The sequence below is a fragment of the Pelophylax lessonae genome, assembly GCF_965119305.1.
Source record: "Pelophylax lessonae genome assembly, chromosome: 1".
Classification (NCBI taxonomy): domain Eukaryota; kingdom Metazoa; phylum Chordata; class Amphibia; order Anura; family Ranidae; genus Pelophylax; species Pelophylax lessonae.
In genome coordinates this window covers 406,654,246-406,676,033 of record NC_138768.1, presented here as the reverse complement: position 1 = coordinate 406,676,033, position 21,788 = coordinate 406,654,246, and the positions used below count along the sequence as shown (strand labels likewise).

At 44.2% G+C, this 21,788-nt stretch overlaps 1 protein-coding gene across 1 annotated transcript in view; it reads left to right on the top strand.

Annotated features, from left to right (window-relative positions):
* TMEM38B (transmembrane protein 38B) overlaps positions 1-21,788 on the top strand; it is a 115,350-nt gene that overhangs the window by 33,380 nt on the left and 60,182 nt on the right. Inside the window, exon 2 of the mRNA XM_082245773.1 lies at positions 18,401-18,557. Coding sequence (XP_082101899.1) covers positions 18,401-18,557 — 157 coding nt within the window. The remainder of the gene's footprint in view (positions 1-18,400; positions 18,558-21,788) is intronic.

Genomic DNA, 21,788 nt, shown 5'->3' with positions numbered 1-21,788 from the left:
TCAGCCTGTCAGGACTCAGACCATATGCTGCACACTGCATCAAACTGGTTTGTCGTCCCAGAAGGAAGCCTCTTTCTAAAGAGGATGCACATGAAAGCCCACAAACAGTTTGCTGAAGACAAGCAGACTAAGGACATGGATTACTGGAACCATGTCCTGTGGTCTGACGAGACCAAGATAAACTTACTTGGTTTATATGTTGTCAAGCGTGTGTGGCGGCAACCAGGTGGGGAGTACAAAGACAAGTGTGTCTTGCCTACAGTCAAGCATGGTGGTGGGAGTGTCATGGTCTAGGGCTGCATGAGTGCTCCCGGCACTGGGGAGCTACAGTTCATTGAGGGAACCCTAAATGCCAACATGTACTGTGACATACTGAAGCAGAGCATGATCCCCCCACCATTTGGAGACTGGGCCCCAGGGCAGTATTCTGACATAATACCGACCCCAAACACACCTCCAAGACAACCACTGCCTTGCTAAAGAAGCAGAGGGTAAAGGTGATGGACTGGCCAGACCTAAACCCTATTGAACATCTGTAGGGCATCCTCAAACGGAAGGTGGAGGAGCGCAAGGTCTCTAACATCCACTAGCTCCATGATGTTGTCATGGAGGAGTGGAAGAGGACTGCAGTAGCAACCTGTAAAGCTCTGGTGAACTCCATGCCCAAGAGGGTTAAGGCAGTGCTGGAAAATAATGGTGGCCACACAAAATATTGACACTTTGGGCCCAATTTGGACATTTTTCACTTAGGGGTGTACTCACTTTTGTTGCCAGCGGTTTAGACATTAATGGCTGTGTGTTGAGTTATTTTGAGGGGACAGCAAACAGCAAATTTACACTGTTATACAAGCTGTACACTCACTACTTTACATTGAAGAAATTACACTTTGCTACAGTGTTGTCCCATGAAAAGATATAATAAAAAATATTTACAAAAAATGTGAGGGGGTGTACTCACTTTTGTGAGATACTATGTGTGTGTTCTTGGCATGAAAAAAAGAATACTACAGCAACTGTCGCATATACAGGTCCTTCTCAAAAAATTAGCATATTGTGATAAAGTTCATTATTTTCTGTAATGTACTGATAAACATTAGACTTTCATATATTTTAGATTCATTACACACAACTGAAGTAGTGCAAGCCTTTTATTGTTTTAATATTGATGATTTTGGCATACAGCTCATGAAAACCCAAAATTCCTATCTCAAAAAATTAGCATATCATGAAAAGGTTCTCTAAACGAGCTATTAACCTAATCATCTGAATCAACTAATTAACTCTAAGCACCTGCAAAAGATTCCTGAGGCTTTTAAAAACTCCCAGCCTGGTTCATTACTCAAAACCGCAATCATGGGTAAGACTGCCGACCCGACTGCTGTACAGAAGGCCATCATTGACACCCTCAAGCAAGAGGGTAAGGCACAGAAAGAAATTTCTGAACGAATAGGCTGTTCCCAGAGTGCTGTATCAAGGCACCTCAGTGGGAAGGAAAAAGTGTGGCAGAAAACGCTGCACAATGAGAAGAGGTGACCGGACCCTGAGGAAGATTGTGGAGAAGGACCGATTCCAGACCTTGGGGGACCTGCAGAAGCAGTGGACTGAGTCTGGGGTAGAAACATCTAGAGCCACCGTGTACAGGCGTGTGCAGGAAATGGGCTACAGATGCCACATTCCCCAGGTCAAGCCACTTTTGAACCAGCGGCAGAAGCGCCTGACCTGGGCTACAGAGAAGCAGCACTGGACTGTTGCTCAGTGGTCCAAAGTACTTTTTTCGGATGAAAGCAAATTTTGCATGTCATTCGGAAATCAAGGTGCCAGAGTCTGGAGGAAGACTGGGGAGAGGGAAATGCCAAAATGCCTGAAGTCCAGTGTCAAGTACAGACAGTCAGTGATGGTCTGGGGTGCCATGTCAGCTGCTGGTGTTGGTCCACTGTGTTTTATCAAGGGCAGGGTCAATGCAGCTAGCTATCAGGAGATTTTGGAGCACTTCATGCTTCCATCTGCTGAAAAGCTTTATGGAGATGAAGATTTCATTTTTCAGCATGACCTGGCACCTGCTCACAGTGCCAAAACCACTGGTAAATGGTTTACTGACCATGGTATTACTGTGCTCAATTGGCCTGCCAACTCTCCTGACCTCAACCCCATAGAGAACCTGTGGGATGTTGTGAAGAGAAAGTTGAGAGACCCAACACTCTGGATGAGCTCAAGGCCGCTATCGAAGCATCCTGGGCCTCCATAACACCTCAGCAGTGCCACAGGCTGATTGCCTCCATGCCACGCCGCATTGAAGCAGTCATTTCTGCAAAAGGATTCCCGACCAAGTATTGAGTGCATAACTGAACATAATTATTTGAAGGTTGACTTTTTTTGTATTAAAAACACTTTTTTTTTTATTGGTCGGATGAAATATGCTAATTTTTTGAGATAGGAATTTGGGTTTTTCATGAGCTGTATGCCAAAATCATCAATATTAAAACAATAAAAGGCTTGCACTACTTCAGTTGTGTGTAATGAATCTAAAATATATGAAAGTCTAATGTTTATCAGTACATTACAGAAAATAATGAACTTTATCACAATATGCTAATTTTTTGAGAAGGACCTGTATGGTCTGGTTTGTCATATGCGTGTGTTTTATTGGCATGAACAAAAAATACTAGAGAAGCTGCCACATTATGGACTGGTTTAATTGCAATATATGTATATTTGCTCTAGAGTTTAGTTATGCATTAAAGCCATAATTAAAAACAAATAAAATAAATATATATTATATATATGTCATATTTTTCATCTATGTCCCACTGCGGAGATTTTCCTTCACCCCCTGTCCCATAGCGACAACAGAAACTGATAGATAATTCCATTAAAGGGAAGGAATCCCTGATTTGTCACCAGGATTATCAGAGCTAGTATCTCCATTAAACGATTTTTTCCCCTATTGGTGACAGCCCAGAATTGGGGATTTTCTTTCACTTCCTCTTTAGATGGTAACGTTAAATGGCCCAAATAATGAGAGTTAATCTCCCCTAATGGAGACACAGATCGCAATAAAAACCTGACTAGTATTCTGATCCCTCTCAACCCTATCCCAAAAAAAAAATAATAATAATAATTTGCCTTTTGCTTTAAAGGAAAAGTGACAATGTCTCTTACTAACTAGTCAGATCCTTGCTTTGGGTTTCTAACCTGAAAATGCCTTCTGGCATCTGCTATGAACTGTATGCTATTTTGGGTGTGGACATGTACAGTGCTGCTTGAAACCCATGTCAACTTGTCAAATCAGGAAGGCAGGACTGGTTGTTATTAAAGCAAAGTATAAATGCCTTTTTTAAGATTGGATTTTAGTTATTTGCAGTATAAATAGAAGATACAATGTTGTTTTTAGCAACGTGATTTGTTTTCATGCTGTTTTCTTCTGTTGCTGAACAATGTTCCCTATTTATTCCCTTTTTGATAGCAAAAAAAAAAGCTAGTTTTCATTAGAAGTCTGCTTTTATTTCGTTAATACATTTTATTTTAACTGTATATAATAGAATAGTATTCCAAAATACTTTTTTTTTTTAAATTTCAATAGATTTTTATTGTTTTAAATGCAAAGGGAAAGGGTACACAATAAAACAGTTCAGAGAACGTCCGTTGTAGAGTACATGGGTACAACTTAAAACACAACGAGTGACACAGTCCCCAGAGGGATACATAATAGCATACAATACTTCCAAGTGATACATTGTTTGCCACGTCCCCGGGCCGGTCGGTCCGGGCTAGGCCCGGATCCGCCCCCTCCCAGCGCCCCGCAGGGGAACACACTGCGCCGAATGGAGGGGGGCGGTCGTCCAGATCCCAGCCGAACACCAACCTCCGGCCTCAGGGGAGCTCTGTAGCCGCAGTAATATACCAGATAAGAGAACTATTGTGCCTAGTAAGGTCGCTCTATGCGGCACTGACAAACCCAACGGGGTCCCAAGGGGGCCGCGTCTTTAAAAAATAAGGGTCAACAGAGGTTCAGGAAGGAAAAAGGAAAAACAGAGAGAGAGAATAAGAAAGTCTGGGAAGGAAAAGAAGGGGTAGGGGGTAGAGAAGGAGTAAGGTACGGGGGCAAGGGGAGGGTGGTGTCCAGGTCCGCCACAAGAAAACCGAATAGCCATGGGGAGGCGCTCCCAGGGGAGCTCCCCAGGAGAACCTCACTTACTACTGAGGTCCCGCTAGATATCGCATCCAGGGGTCCCAGGTTTTCTCAAATAGAGGCAATTTGTCCTGGAGGATCGCCACCATTCGCTCGTTCCCCATTATCCATGTCAATTTAGCCTTTAGAAGTTCAAATAATATTACCAGGGATCGCCATGAGCGAGCTATGGCAATCTTGGCTGCCGTAAAGACGAGAGCGACCAGACGTTTAGTGTGTTTTGGAGCCATAGTTATTGGCTTACCCAGCAACGCCTGGGTAGGGGATTTAGGCAGGTTAACGCCAGTGAGTGAATATATGAAATTGTATACTCGGATCCAAAATCTACGGACCTTGGGGCAGGTCCACCAAATATGCATGACCGTGCCAGGCTGTCCGCAGCTCCGGAAGCACAAAGGGGAGGCCTCTCTGATCGCCGCTGCCAGCCTGACAGGGACCATGTACCACCTCAGAAGTACCTTATAATTGGCCTCTATCAAAGAGGTATTGATTAGTGACTTTGAGTTCAGTAACGCTAGCTGGTTCCATTCGGCCCTGTCCATCTCCTCCCCCAGGTCTGCCTCCCATCGAACCATGTATGGCAGTTTAACATCATCATCCTGTAACACTGTATATATTGAAGAGATAAATCCCTTCTGTCTATCTATATTGGTACAAAGGTACTCCATTGGAGTTGAGGTAGCTATATCGCCAACACTCTTTAGGGAGGAAACCTAATGGGAGATTTGAGTGTAGCGGTACATCTCCCCCTCTGGAAGAGAATATTTGTCCTTCAATACAGATCTGGAGAGAACACCCCTACTATCACATAAGTCGGCTAGGCGAAGTAGACCCTTGTTGGTCCACCAAGCGAAAGCTAGGGGACAGAGGCCCGGGGGAAATCGCGGGTTACCCAGTAAGGGCGCCAGTGGGGCATGAGGAGATCTGAAACCATGTCGTTTCGCCAGTCGATCCCATATTCCCAGAGACAGGGACAGGGTGGGACAAAGGATTGCGGGGCGGTTCTTTGGCAGTAGCCACAGTAGATGTTCAATAGAATGAGCAGATACATGACTGGCCTCCAGCTGCATCCAAATCGGGCGGGGTTCTCTGGAGTGAAATTTTAGTAAATGAGTGAGCTGTGCAGCGTAGTAATATTTGAGAAAATCAGGGACACCCAAACCCCCCCTCAATTTAGGTGTATACAGGGTGTGTCTATTTACCCTAGGCCTCTTATCCCCCCATATAAACTGTACAACCTTGTTCTGGAGTGCTTTGAGGTCTGGTATATTGATGGATATTGTCAAAGTACGGAATAAATAGAGTAAACGTGGCAAAATATTCATTTTGACCGAGTGCAACCTGCCGAACCACGACGGGGGGCTGGTCGCCCATCTGTTAAGATCAGCCCCCAGGGTTTTGTATAGGGGAGGGTAGTTGGCTGCATAAAGTGTAGTGATCGAGGATGTCCAATAGATGCCTAAAATACGGTAGAGATTTCTCCTGCCATCGGAAAGGAAAAGCGCTCTGAAGCGTCGACACAGTAACGTCATCCAAAGTGAGGTTCAGGGCCTGGGACTTGGACCGGTTCACCCGCAGACCTGAGACCTCAGCGAACAGCTCCAAGTCCTGAAGCAAGTTAGGAATCGAAACCAACGGGGCAGACAGGTACAACAGAATATCGTCCGCGAAGAGGGCACACTTATGCACCCTGGTTCCGCAGGGAATACCCTGGATATTTGGGTTGAGACGGAGCTTGATCGCCAAAGGTTCTAGGGCCAGGATAAACAATAGGGGGGACAAAGGACAGCCCTGACGGGTGCCCCTGCGGATTTCCAAGTAATCTGAGCTATAACCTTTAATCAACAATTTTGCCACTGGTTCGCTGTATAGAGTCCGCATCAGCGTGAGGAAAGAGGGCCCGAACCCAAATCTCTCCAATGTGTGCCACAGGTAGTCCCAGGACAGAGAATCAAAAGCTTTATGCAAATCGAGGGATAATAACATACCTTTCCGACTCCCCTCCCCATCCCAATTAGACTGCAAAGCAGATATAACGTTGATAGCCCGTCTAGTTTGGTCGGATGCCTGTCTAGTCGGGACAAATCCTACTTGGTCAGGGTGAATGTAGTGTGCTAAAAATGAGTTCAGGCGATTGGCCAAAATTTTAGTCATAATTTTCACATCCAAATTGATGAGGGAGATCGGTCTATAATTCAAACAGTCGCCGTGATCCTTGCCCGGCTTAGGGATGACGTGTATAAAGGCATCGTTTTCGTACCAAGGGATGGGGGAACCGCGTCTAATCTCATTGAAATAAGAACAGAGATGAGGGGCTAGAAGGTCGCTATACTTCTTATAATAGTGGCCCGAGAAGCCATCTGGGCCCGGGGCTTTGGAAGGGTTAATGGTTTTTATGGCCGATAAAACTTCAAACTCCGTAAATTCCCCGTCCATTATGTTACCGTGTTCTACGGACAATCGCGGTATGGGGAGGTCCCGGAAGAACTCATCCAACCGAGAGCCCTGAGGAGGACCCGGGGAGGAGTACAGTTTAGTGTAAAAATCGTAAAATTCGTTAACAATCAGCTGCGGGTTTTGTGTTCTATTGCCATTGCGAAGTTTCAATTTTGGGAGAGCAGGGGAGAATGGTCGTGGGGTCAGCTTGCGAGCCAGCAGGGTATGTGGTTTGTCGCCCATGGTATAGTATCGGTTGCCCGACCACCGGAGAGATTTTTCCGCGCGGGTAGTCAAACTCATGTTGAGGGTCAGCCTGGCGGAGTCTATTTTTGGTCGTAAGTCAATGTCAGGGTTACGTTTCTGTTCTCTCAGCAGGTCCCGGAGGTCCGACTCCTGCCTGTGTATATCCTGGGCACATTCTCTCTTTTTCCTGGAAATACTTTTTTTTTTAAATGGTGACATCTTAGGCAGTATGACCTGTGGCACATTCTGTGGGAAAATATGAGAATGATTAAAAAAAGGGAAGTTTTCATTGATATTACTATGAATGCTAGTCGCTAGACTTTGATGAAAATTCAAGAAGGAATCCAACTTTTAAAATATTTAGCTTCTCTCTTAATGCCTACATAAACATGTCAACCGGTATCTTAAGTGTGGATGCTTATCTGAATGACTAGCACCCCAAGAATAGCTTCTGCTCTTACTGAAAAATAGGCTGCGGCAAAAAATATCCAAGCAGGGCCTAAATTGTCAAATGGCCCTAGATATGCAATCAGTAGGGCTCTCAAGTTTGCTTAAATTAGCCATCCAACAGTTTTTTTTTTTTTTTCTTTTTTCTTTTGAGAAATCATCTTTGAAAAATTCCAAATCATTCACAAACTGACAAAGGTGAGCCTACATATTATTGCACTGATTACCACATAAAAAGTTGAACACTTCTGCTTAAAGACTTGTTTTGAATCTGTATTTCATAAATGTTCAGGAAGCATTTTGAAAGTGTGTATACCACAGCATTGCGATGCATTTTTCCAAAATCAGTCCCCTTATATTTGCTTTTTCTCTTGTATTGCAGTCAATTTATGTCAAATTTTAGTGCCTTCCCGTCGTGTCTGACATGCAGTTAAGGATGCACTAGAACATTCTCGGTCACTGTGGATACAAAGACCTATTGTTGGGGAGGTGGGTGCTGCAATGTTGGTCTAATTGATGGGTAATGCCAGTATTGAGTAAGAACATGGCAGCCAAAAGGACAATCTAGGGCTGCCATGATGCGTCGACGTAGTCAACTACAAAAAATCGTCGACGTGCGTGAAAGGCGTCGACGCGTCTACACGTGACGTCACACGCACCCTGGCCGGCCGCAGCGCCGCTTGAAGCAATCCCCTTCCCCGGGCTCCTAGTAGTAAGCGGCCCCTTTCAGCAGAGTCCTGTGTTTCCCGGGGACGGATTAGTAGGTGCACAGGATGTGTGGACGGCGCTCCGAGTGTCCTGCTTGAGTCTGAGGGGACCGAGCTCAGTATGTCGGCCCGTGCGGCTCCCATTCCTGCCCCCGGCTGCAGCGGAGCAGCGATGTATCAGGCGGGAGTACAGCAGTCAGCGCCCGGCGCCCAACAAGATGGTGATCAGCCTCCCCAATCCCTTCATCTGGATGAGAACAAGAGTCTACGTACTCCTTATCCGGACCTTCTTGGACCAGGACTTCAGCCTGCAGAAGTTCAATGAGGGGGCCCAACAAGTGAGTGCACATGGCTTTCTTTGTTACCAGCAGTCAGTCCCCACAGCTCCTGGGACATGAGTGGGTGGGCACAGTCCTACATACGAGACATCTAGGGTCTTTCCTACTGACTGGCTGCAGGGAGGGGGGCTTACTAAGTGGTCTGTACTAGGTGGGAGTGCTTATTGTGGGGTTTGTACTAGGTGGGAGGGCTTACTGTGGGGTCTGTACTGGGAGGGTGCTTACTGTGGGGTGTGTACTGGGAGGGGGCTTACTGAGGGGTCTGTACTGGGAGGGTGCTTACTGTGGGGTCTGTACTGGGAGGGGGCTTACTGAGGGGTCTGTACTGGGAGGGTGCTTACTGTGGGGTCTGTACTGGGAGGGTGCTTACTGTGGGGTCTGTACTGGGAGGGTGCTTACTGTGGGGTCTGTACTGGGAGGGGGCTTACTGTGGGGTCTGTACTGGGAGGGGGCTTACTGTGGGGTCTGTACTGGGAGGGGGCTTACTGTGGGGTCTGTACTGGAAGGGGGCTTACTGAGGGGTCTGTACTGGGAGGGAGCTTACTGAGGGGTCTGTACTGGGAGGGTGCTTACTGTGGGGTCTGTACTGGGAGGAGGCTTACTGAGGGGTCTGTACAGGGATGGGGCTTACTGTGGGGTCTGTACTGGGAGGGGGCTTACTGTGGGGTCTGTACTGGGAGGGGGCTTACTGAGGGGTCTGTACTGGGAGGGGGCTTACTGTGGGGTCTGTACTGGGAGGGGCCTACTGTATTGACACCTGTGTTGCATGAGGCAGACTGAGGTCCAGTGAAAAGGGAGTCATAGTGAACCCTGTGCTTCCCTTATTTCTCTAAAATTTCCAAGTCTGAGACAATCCATTAAGTTCAAACTTTATGTCCATAGGACCATACAAAGAGCTGACATGTTCTTATTGACCCTCACATTAGAACAAAACTCAGCTCAAGAGAAGCGGGCTATAATAAATCAATTTCAAACTTCATTAACAGAAGATTGTACAAATTCTGACAGTATCCTCTCCTGCTTGACCAGAATCTACACAGCCTGTAAATGAGCCAGTTCTAACTGGCTAATTGCATGGCATGAAACCCATTGGCAGGATGACTCTTAACAAGTCCAACCACAAGTTTTGACCGCACTCTGACATGAAAGGCAAACAGTGGACTTTATTGAATAAAGTAATATCCAAATGTGACAAACAAGATGGACATAAGAGACGAACAAAGGAAGCAGTTGACGCGTTTCAATAATTAGATTTGCTTTATCATCGGTTATGATTAAGCAAATCTAATTAGTGAAACACGTCAACTGCTTAGTTTGTTCGTCTGTTATGTCCATGAGGTTTGTCACATTTGGATATTCCTTTATTCAATAAATTCCACTGTTTGCCTTTTATGTCGGTGTGTGGTCCATGCTCTTCTTGTGCTTGGACTTAAGCCCCGTACACACGTACCGATCGTCGGCCGAACGATCGGCCGACTTTTGTCCAGGGCTGTCGTGTCTGTTGAAAACTGCAAAAGACTGCACACGAATTTTGTTGGCCAACAACAGCCGACTGCAGAAGTGATGTCATGTGATAGTTAACTTTCCGTGTGTTTTTTCTTTTCTGAGCATGCCCAGTCTTGCAAATCTGCTGTCTGTCGGCCCGAAATCTGTACTGACTGGCGAACAATTGGCCGTTCTGGTGTTGGCCAACAAAAATTTTAATGCTTGCACGACAGATTCTGTTCGGCCGAAAATGCGCTGTCGGAAGCATCATACTAACAAGCCTACAATCGGCCGATCGGTCGTCGGCCGAATATAATTACGGCCGGCAATCGGTACGTGTGTACGGGGCATTACTCAGACAGCGGACTGGACGTGCACCCAACCTTTTGAGGATTTAATTACTTACACCTGAGCGGCTGCCTTTCCATTTGTTGTTTAGGATGACTCTTAAGCCAGGCCTGCTAACTTATGCCTGTCTGGTATGTGATTATACAATACAAATCTATCAGAATGGGGTTGGTGACCTTGAAGTAAGCAAAACTACAGTGCTACTTTTTAAAACACCTTCTTTTTTCTTTTTTGTGAAAAAACCGTTTCATGAATTAAAAAAATTTGAAAACACTAAAGTTAGCCCAATTTTTTTTTTTATAATGTGAAAGATGATGTTACGCCGAGTAAATAGATACTGCACATGTCACACGTTAAAATTGCGCTATGGAATGGCGCCAAACTTCGGTACTTAAAAATCTTAATAGGCAACGTTTTAAACATTTTACAGGTTACTGATTTAGAGTTACAGAGGTGGTCTTGGGACAGAATTGTTGCTCTCACTCCTCTCGCTCTAACGTTCACGGCGATACCTCATGTGTGGATTGAACGCTGTTAACATATGTGGGTGTGACATACGTATACATATGCATTCACTTCTGCATATGGGGACAGGGGCACTTTTATTTATATTTTATTTTTTATTTTTTTTACACTTTCCCTTTTCATTTTTTTTTTTTTTTCTATTCCTATTACAAGGAATGTGAAAATCCCTTGTAATAGGGATAGGGCATGACAGGTCCTCCTTTATGAAGAGATCTGGGGCCAGTATGACCTCACATCTCTCGTCCAGGCTGGAAAGCCTGAGCTAAAAAAAAAAAAAAAAAACAATGATCTTGGCTTTCCTGTCGAGTACACGGCAGTATTTACAACTGTCAGGCTGAACCGGACGTCATAACGTCACGCCCTGGCTGCCGAGAGTCATAGAGACTGCCGGGTCCTCGTTATTCTCTATGGTGAACTTTCGCCACCAGCGGATTCCTTCTTGGACTCGCAGGTCACATGGGCCAGCTGGTAGAAGCACCAGCGGGCGGCGGGAGGGGACAGCTGCTATGATTATTCTTACGGTGCAGGAAACCGCCAGCTGAAAAAATATCTGAATGATGCCTGCAGCTGCAGGCATCATTCAGATATCCCCACTCAATGCCCAGAATGTCATGTTGTACTGTTAAAGCTTGTGTGTTCATGGACACCTAAGCTTTCATGGAGTTGAATTTAGGAGCTTTGGCAAAACAAATGCCAAAGGCTCCTAAAACCAGTGGTTTTTCTGCTGCTAGCCAACAAGCATAGGAAGGGGGCTGATATGGACAAAAGTACATGAGGAAGGCAGCGCATGAACCACACCGGCATGCAATGGATAAGGAAGTCAGGTGAACATCCAGTATAGAAAGGGTTAACAGTTTATTGGTATTGATAACCGAAAAACAAAGTACATAAAATGCTTACATCTCCTTGGGCTGGAGTGATGACTTGATAAAGCGCACAGCGTGAAACATGTAGTCATGGCAACCATATAGCTTGTGTTCCACCCTGGTTCCTGGTAATTCCCCGCAAGTGGCGCCTGTCCAGCTGCGGAACTACAGTGGAGTCCTTTCATCCTCGCGCCGGCTGGTTTCTGGCTTTGTGCACACACTGCTCAGCAGTCCTGGGAGACTGACCTCCTCGCACTCGTGTTGCTTTGCTGCCAGGTGCCCTTGTCCACTCCAGCCCAGGGAGGAAGCATTTTATGTACTTTGTTTTTTGGTTATCAATCCCAATAAACTGTTAACCCTTTCTATACTGGATGTTCACCTGACTTCCTTATCCATTGCATCCCAGTGTGGTTCATGCGCTGCCTTCCTCATGTACTATTGTTTATTCACTATGGTGATATGTATTTTATGAAGTGTTTTTAGTTGTGCATGGATTGGCTTTCTCTTTGTATAAACATGACTATGCTAAAGGATGTGGAAAAAAAAACTATTAATATTACATCTCCTAGGCCACATGTGCATCCACTTGGGCCTCTGGGAGGAGGAATTGGTGTATGGGTCCTCACTGTACCTCAGCTATTGTATACTCTGGCTGAGGTACATTGATGACGTGTTAATACTATGGAATGGCACCGAAAAACAATTGGCCAATTTTTTGAGTGAATCAAATACCAACAATAGGAATATTAGAGGGACCTATTCCTATAGTACTTAAACACTGTCTTTCCTTGAAGTACAAATTTCAATTGAAGGGAATCTAGTTACAACAACCAAAACTTTCCGCAGGGAAGCAGCCGTCAATACTCTTTTATTGGCCCAAGGACACCATCCAGAAACCCTAATTCGAGGAATTCCGATTGGACAATTCTTACGTTTTAGGAGGAATTGCTCCAAAAACCAGGACTTTAGTGATTAGGCCACCCGTATGTATAATGGATTTAGAGAGGGGAGGGTATTCACATAAAAATATAAGGAAAGCAAGGAGGAGAGCAGGTAAATGTGAACGTGTATTTCTCTTTGACAAACCTTCTAAGGACATTAAATCCAAAAATGAAAAATACCCCAGAATAATCCCCCGATATGGCTCACAGTGGTATCAGATTAAAAATATCTTGGAGAAACATTGGCATGTACTGACGGTGTCCCCACTGATAGCATAATTGGTGGGACCAAGACCACTAATGACACCATGTAGGGCTGTAATTTGAAAGATGCTCTGGTACATTCAGAATACCGGAGAACAAAGCCTAAAAACATGCTGATGGACCTTACCCCTATCAGTGGAATGTATACATGTGGACACTGCCAGATATGGAAATTTAAGTGCAAGGAGTTCACCAATTTTGACGGGTCTAAGATCTTTAAGAGTCAAAAATGTATTAAATGCTCCACCACCAGGGTGATCTATGAGTTGATTTGCCCCTGTAATAAATAGTATGTGGGGAAAACTAAGACAGCTACGCGTCAGAATTGGTTTACATATTGCCAGTATAAAGAAAAAGGATTATGAGCGGCCCATTTCAATACATTTCGCCCAATATCATAATGGAGATACTACTGGTCTCAAAGCAAGAGGAATTTACGTGTTAGAACTGCCAGCCAGTAGAGGTGATTTTGACATGATTCTCCTCCAAAAGGAGAAAATATGGATTTACAGGTGGAGGGTCTTTTATTTCCCAACAGGTTAAATAATGAATGTAATTTGCAACCCTTTCTGGAGGCATAATGAGTTATTCCCTCTACCTTTATTACTTTAGGTGAGGTGATAACTGGTATTGAGACCTAATTAATGACCTCATTTGAGTTCCCTATTGAGTAAGAAGGGTTCGTACCCCTAATCTTTTGTATTCCTTTGTTTCTCTTTTGAAAGAGGTTCCCTTCACTTCCTCATCTCCTACGCAGTATAGTTGATGAGTTTTTAGATCTATACAAGGGTTAACTTGCATCTGGTGGTATTGTTTTTATTTTAATTTGATTACTAGTGTGATGAATGAACAGGGAGGATGGAAACGCATGAGATCTAGTGGTAAGATGAAATATGACATTAGCTCTAAGATATTTAAATGATGACTTGCAAATCCCTCCCAGCTCTGAGGAAGATAGCGCTCACTGGCTAACGAAACGTGTCAGTATTACGCACGTGAGGACAACCTGGAAGCGGCTACTCTGCGCCTGCGCAGATGAGCGGGCGGACACTGAGCTATTCGGAAAGAAGTTTGTCTTGCCGGAGACATCCGAAAGGTAGCTTGTTTTGCCGGAATACTGGAGGCCTAGGTTGATGGAGACCAATTGCAAGTGGGTTATGTCCGCTATGGGAGACATCAGTGGAAGGTGATAAACAGTACTGGTTTCTCCCCCCCCCCCCCCGTTTACTTCTCCTCAGACACCCACGCTTGGCCCAGCTACAAGCCTATGTTTCCTAATCATTGGCTGACTAACTGACAATTGTTCAGCCCTCCATTGCGGGCTGAAGGGGGGGAAAAAAAGAACCTAACAGATTCCTCCATTCACATCAATTGATGTGGATGAATAAATCTCTGTCAGAAAGTGTGTGGTATGCCATGCCCACCATTAAACCTCCCAGCATCCACCCACTTCTAATGATTTTTTTTTTTTTGTTCAGCCAATGGGCCGAAGGAAAAAAAAGAACATGGATTTCTCCTTTTGCATTGATCGATGTGAATGAAGAAATCTTTTCCAAGAAAAGTGTTAAAAGATATATGGCGAAGCATAGGGGAGATCTGCCCTTTGTGCACCCCATCCCCTATGCTTCGCCATATATGCTCTTCTTCTTTTTTTTTTTTTTTTTTTTTTTAACTGTTGCTGTCAGAATCAGTGCTGCAGCTGATGGGCGTACCTGCAAAGCAAACAACGGTTAACAATAAAACACAATAACAATAAAACATTGCATTATAATAGCATACAGTACAGTAAAACAGTAGAATGGGGGTATCTGCAAAGCAAACTATGAAAATCAGTAACAATAAAACATTACAGTATAACAGTATATTATAAAGTACAGTAAGAACAGAAAATTAACTCAATAAAATGACAACTATTTTTGGCTTTTTCATTTTTTTTTTTTTTGTAACTGTAAAAAAAAATGTTAAACGTTCCAGCCTAGGGTCTCTCAAATATCTTTCGAGATCCTGTGTGAAAGTGTGCCCTAGACTGTGCCGTGCTGTACCCTACACTAATACTCTACTAGTGTGTGGTAGTGACGGAAACAGTTCCCGATGCAGAGACCAGGTTGGCCAGGACGGGAGGAACAAAAAAAGCGGGGGTCACTCCTATATCCGCGTTTTCTACAGACACCGCTTCATCTTCTTTGGGGTGCCCTTTGGGTAGGGGTACCAGGGAGGACACCTGGAAAATGCCTCTCATGCAGCTGGCTCACTGCATCTGGATTGTGAATTTGGGACACAGCACCTTCTGAATACAGAAGGGCTGTGTTGATCTCTTCCTGGAATTTTAGGAAGGATCCACTTCTTCCTCACGGTCTGTATAGCACATAAACGTTCAGCAGAGCCAGTTGGACTAAGTATACAGACCCTTTCTTGTACCAGCGGCTGGCCTTACGGGCAATTAAGTACGACACCATCATCTGGTCATTAAAGTCCACCCCTCTCATGGTAAGTTTGTATTCATGGACACAGAGGGGCTTCTCTACATCACCAGTCACCATTGCAATTTGGACAGTCGTATCTGCGTGAATGGAGGACAGAACGAAAACATTCCGTGTGTCCCTCCACTTCACTGCAAGCAATTTATTTCACTTCAAGCAGGCTCTCTCCCCCGTCTAAGTCAGGAATATACAAGCTGTTGGGGGGAAGCCCTGAAAATTGGGTCGCACACTGCCACATGTGCCAATTCCAGATTCAAAAGGGTGACGAAAAAGGGGCATGCTCGTGTAAGAATTGTCAGCGTATAAATTGTACCCCTTTCGGAATTTGGGTGACACCAAGTCCCAAACAATCTTGCTGCTGCTCCCCATGTATTCTGGGCAGCTGGGGGGCTCCACATTGCTATCTTTTCCCTCGTAAATCCGTAAACTACATGTATAGCCCATTGCCCTGTCACAGAGCTTCTACATCTTGAACCCTTATCTGTCACACTTGCGGGGGAGAAACTGTTTGAAAGCAAGGCGGATTGGGGTGCTCACGTGGGCTCTGGTGTTGTCCGCAATGATATCCTGGACAGCCCGAGAGACACCGCTGTTCACCACTGTTCACCCGATCAATCCATTGGTACGACGTGTGGCACCCCAATCCCCTTCTATATGCTACTATGTGCTTTACAAGATATGTTAACTGTACGTGCAATATTGGAGGATAATTGATTTCAATAAAGGGTATAAACGTTATTACACCTGTGGGGCCCTTTTTGTTCTCTTTCATATATGAGCAAGAGAGGATTGCCTAATAAAAGTAGTGTCGGTGTTACCCTTGTCCTGATTGCCACAGTGGGATATCTATGCGCAGATGGCCTTTTCCATGAGAATGGAAGGCAAATGGCTGGGGTGAGTTGCTGGGTTGAGGGGCGTGCAGCACGGAGGTGGTGGATCTCTCTGGTGTCTCTTTAACCACTTAAGCCCCGGAAGATTTTACCCCCTTCCTAACCAGGGCCTATTTTGCGATTCGGCACTGCGTGACTTTAACGGATAATTGTGCGGTCATGCGACACTGTACCTAAACGAATTTGACGTCCTTTTTTTTTCCCCCACAAACAGAGCTTTCTTTTGGTGGTATTTGATAACCTGTGCGATTTATTTATTTTTTTTTTTATTTATTTTTTTTTTGATCATGCGCTATAAACAAAAAAAGAGCGTAAATTTAGCAAAAATAACTATTTTTCACATTTTTTTTATATGAAATTCCCCCCCCAAAAAAATGTAAAAGTCAAAATTTTTTACCATTTTCGGCCAAATTGTTTTATGCTACCTATGTTTGGTAAAAAAAATCGCAAAAAGCGTATTTTGATTGGTTTGCGCAAAAGTTATCGCGTTTACTAACAAAGGGAAAGATTTTTGTCATTTTTGTTGTTTTTTTTTTTAACGCGTAATGGCGGTGATCTGCGATATATATTTTTTTTTTTTTTTTTTTGCGCTAATGCGACATTGCGGCGGGCAGATCGGACCCTTGACTGACATTTTTGACACTTTTGGGGTTACCAGTGACATTACTACAGTAATCAGTGCTATAAATATGCACTGTTACTGTAAAATTACACTGGCAGTGAAGGGGTTAACTTTTTTGAGAGGGAGGGGTTATGTGTGTCCCTAGGGGCGTGATTCTAACTGTGATTGGCTGTGGCTTGAGGTGTAGGAACAGTGATCAACGGTCCTACATAGTAGAACCGTATGATCACTATTCCTACACAGGGGAGAATGACAGGCGGCTTGTCTACATCAGCCGCCTGCCTTTCTCCCTCTCCATCGACGATCGTGAGTGACTGGCGGACGATCGGGTCCGCCGGTCACACGCGCGGGGGGGACCGTGACCGCGCGGGAGCGCGCCTCCGGCGGCGCGCGTCCGCTCCTGAGACCCTCACAGGCTAGCGACGTAGTACTACGTCGCTTTGCCTGTGAGGGGCTGACCCCCGCAGTAAATAGCCGTGCGGCGGTCGGCAAGTGGTTAATCAACACACAACACGATTTCATCCGGTCATCCTATTATCCTATTATCACTATTCTTTAATGATCTGTGAACCCTGCACTAGTGGATGAGAACTGTTTATATTATATATAATTTTTCACTCATTGGAGTGACACACAGTGGAAACAGACTATTTTTCACTTATTATGGTTTAATGATTTTTCTCAGTGGAAGTTACTTTTGCTGGTCATTTTACTGTACTGATGTGGACGAGAAGGCCTGGCTCGTGGTCTTCACTCTAGTTCAACCCGAAGGTGTTTTATCAGGTCAGAAGTCTGTGCAGGCCAGTCAAATTCCTACACCCCAAACTCGCTAATCTGTGTTTTTATGGACCTTGCTTTGTGCACTGGTCCAAATCATTTGGTGTGGGGTTGTTTTTTCAGGGCTTTTCAGGAGTTGGGCTTAGCCCCTTAGTTCCAGTGAAGGGAACACTTAAGGCGTCAGCATACCAAGACATTTTGGACAATTTCATGCTCCCAACTTTGTGGGAACAGTTTGGGGATGGCCCCTTCATGTTCCAACATGACTGCACACCAGTTTGGGGTGGAGGATATTGACTGGCCTGCACAGAGTCCTGACCTCAATCCGATAGAACACCTTTGAGATGAATTGGAGTGGACACTGTGAGCCAGGCCTTCTTGTCCAAAATCGGTGCTTGACCTCACAAATGCACTTCTGGAAGAATGGCCATACATTCCCATAGACACACTCCTAAACCTCGTGGACACCCTTCCCAGAAGAGTTGAAGCTGTTCTAGCTGCAAAGGGTCAGCCAACTCCATATTGAACCCTGCGGACTAAAACTGGGATGCTATTAAAAAGATCCATTAAAGTTAATGTGCGTGTAAAGACAGGCATCCCAATACAGGTATCCCAATACTTTTGGTAATCTTTTGTGTGTGTGTGTGTGTGTGTGTGTGTGTGTGTGTGTGTGTGTATATTGAAGCTTTTTAAATTACAAATGCATTTAGGAAAATGTATAAGCCTACAATAGCTTCCGCATAAATTCTGCTTTAGGCAAAAGTGCCAGAATGTATAGTCTTCCTCTTTCTGTAGGTTTCAGAAAAACATTAAAATTTTTCTTACATTTTATATTGTAGGTGCTGTTGATGTGGCATCGCGAAGTCCTATGGCATCTTGGTTCAGTGCAATGCTTTGCTGCTTTGGTGGAGGACTCTTATCCTCTTTAATGCTAGCAGAACCTCCTGCAGCAATCTTGTTGAACACCACTAACATAATTTTTGCTTCTGTGGTTTGGTAAGTTCTACTATTACATGTATTTATTTCTTAGTAATTGTGATTTTTTTTTTTTTTTTTCTTATTCAAAACCTTTTTTCTTACAGAACCCAATCCACGTACCTAACATAAGGCTCCGTTCACATGTCTGCTTATGGATCGCGGGCAGAACCGCCGCGATTCCGCCCGCGATCCAGAGATTATTGCAAATCGCGGGACGCCTGTGCATTGCCCGTGATTTGCAATAGCCCCCCAAACACTGAGCGATGTTGCCGCGATTTCCGCCTGCCGAATCGCGGTAACATCGTGCAAAAAAAAATCGCGGGACGCATTACGCCCCAAAAAAGTACAAGAGCTTCTTTGGAGCGTATTGCGTCCCGCAATTTTTTTTGCGTGATGTTACCGCGATTCTGCAGGAAATCGCGGCAACATCGCTCAGCGTTTGGGGGGCTATTGCAAATCACGGGCAACGCACAGGCGTCCCGCGATTTGCAATAATCTCTGGATCACGGGCGGAATTGCGGCGGTTCTGCTCGCGATCCATACGCTGACATGTGAACTGAGCCTAATTAAACCTCTAAACTGTTGTGTTTTTTTTTTTTTTTTTTCCCAGAAACAGTGAAGTCAGAAACAAGTATTTTTTTTTTTTTTCACATTTTTTGTTAAAATGCACATTGTAGAAGTGAAGATTACTTAAAACCAAAGTATATGTTTTCTGAAAGCAGAGACCCTATGAAATAAACTAGTTGCAGTTTTTTTTATTTATCACAATCTTTGTGCTACTTATATGTATAAAACCTTGTGAGCTGCTATGAAAAGAAAAACTCTAAAGCAAAGCTGCCTGCACCTAACACATTCCCATATATTTATCTGTGTTTTTTAAATATAAAGATAAAAACTTGAATGTGCTGTGCTACACCCTTAATACATACTCTCCACTACAACATAAGCAAAAAAACTTCTAAAACCTAAAAATATACCACCCAGTGAGCAAAAAATAAATAAAGAAACATATATGAGTAAAACAGCAATTAGCACAACTTCAATGCCATCCATTTAAATATCCCAACACCACAAAAAAAAATGTGCTTCTAGTCTTGTTTGTATCAGTCACCCTATGTGAATCCAATCTAACTTCATTTCTGAAGTGTTCAATATTTATTTTACCCGCTGTATATCAATACAGTCCAAATTCATTTACATTCTCTTAACATATGTATCTTCTCTAAAAAATCACCAGTGCTCAAATTCCAACCTTCCATGTGCTCCCCATCCCATCAGATGTGCTCTCACCTAAATAAATGTGACTCAACAGTTAAGTATGGTCAAAAAGCACTTTAGTCCCTCTGGGACTCAATGGGATATAGTCAATGGGTATATTCCTCCTCCTTTCCCCATCCTTCACCTTCCTTGTATCCTCATGCCATATTGTAGATCAGCCATATACAGTATCTCACAAAAGTGAGTACACCCCTCACATTTTTGTAAATATTTTATTATATCTTTTCTTTTATTATATAGTTTATTATATCTTTTCTGAAGAAAACTTTGCTACAATGCATAGTAGTGAGTGTACAGCTTGTATAACAGTGTAAATTTGCTGTCCCCTCAAAATAACTCAACACACAGCCATTAATGTTTAAAACGCTGGTAAGTGAGTCCACCCCAAGTGAAAATGTCCAAATTGGGCCCAATTCACCATTTTCCCCTCCCCAGTGTCATGTGACTCAATAGTGTTACAAGGTCTCAGGTGTGAATGTGGAACAGGTGTGTTAAATTTTGGTGTTATCGCTCTCACTCTCACATACTGGTCACCAGAAGTTCAACATGGCACCTCATGGCAAAGAACTTTGAGGATCTGAAAAAAAATTGTTGCTCTACATAAAAATGGCCTAGGCTATAAGAAGATTGTCAAGACCCTGAAACTGAGCTGCAGCACTGTGGCCAAGACCATACAGCGGTTTAACAGGACAGGTTCCACTCAGAACAGGCCTCGCCATGGTTGACCAAAGGAGTTGAGTGCACGTGCTCAGCCTCATATCCAGAGGTTGTCTTTGGGAAATAGATGTAGGAGTGCTGCCAGCATTGCTGCAGAGGTTGAAGGGGTGGGGGGTCAGCCTGTCAGTGCTCAAACCATACGCCACACACTGCATCAATTTGTATACAAAACAATTTTAAAAAGGTCATGGGACATGAGTACATAGGGTAACAGATTAATTAGAAAAATAAATAAAGCAGTACAGCGAAAATGAATACACAGTAGCAGTTCCTGTGTAAAGTAAAAACACATGTATTGAAGAGCTTCATGTAACAATTCATAATTGGTAAGGTAAATACATGTTACACTAAGACTCGGTTCACACTGGGGCGGCACGACTCTGTACTACTTCGGGGGCGACTTGTGCATTCCCATGCACCACGACTTCGGAGCGACTTGCAAGGACTTCACATAATGGAAGTCTATGCAAGTCGCTCCGTGGTCGCCCCGAAGTAGTACAGGACCCTTTTTCTAAGTCGGAGCGACGTGTGTCGCTCCTATTAGAACGGGTCCTGTAGCAGTCAATGGACCGAGAGGGAGCGCGACTTGTCAGGCTGACAAGTCGCCTGACAAGTCGTGCTGGTGTGAATGTGGAGTCTTAATACATGATGATATATAAATCAAGAATAAATAACTGGTATAAATATAATAACAAGGAAACCTGGCATCCTATAACTCAACGCGCATCGCGGAACTCTGTCCTCTTCTTCAGGAGTGTGATGCAAGAAGAGGTCTAAAAACCTAAATATAGACATGTATAAAAATAATAAATAATGCCAAAAAAAAAGGGGATTTGATTACTCACAAAGCAGCTCAAACAGTGAGACCAGCATCTAAAAAGAAGGATGAAGGGGCGGCAGACACACGCCTCACCCGGGGCTGTGGCAAAAAGACCCGTCAAAGTCAGGGGGACATCCGGAGGGCAGGTCAAGTGCAAAAGTGATCCATAGAATGAATGATTGTGGGTATATTCCAGCCCATATAGATATGAAGAATAAATATAATATAGGTGTGATAAACATAAAAGTGAAGAAGCGATAATGACTGAAGAATATATCCCGCAATACCGGAGGAAAATACTCCAAATATGTGCACATGAAGAGCCAAGCTCATAGAAACAGATAATGACATAAAGAAAGAGACCAGGTGAATAGGTAAAAGCAGTATAAAAGGTAATGGGGAAAAGGCCAGAAGTGCATGTACTAAAACCATAC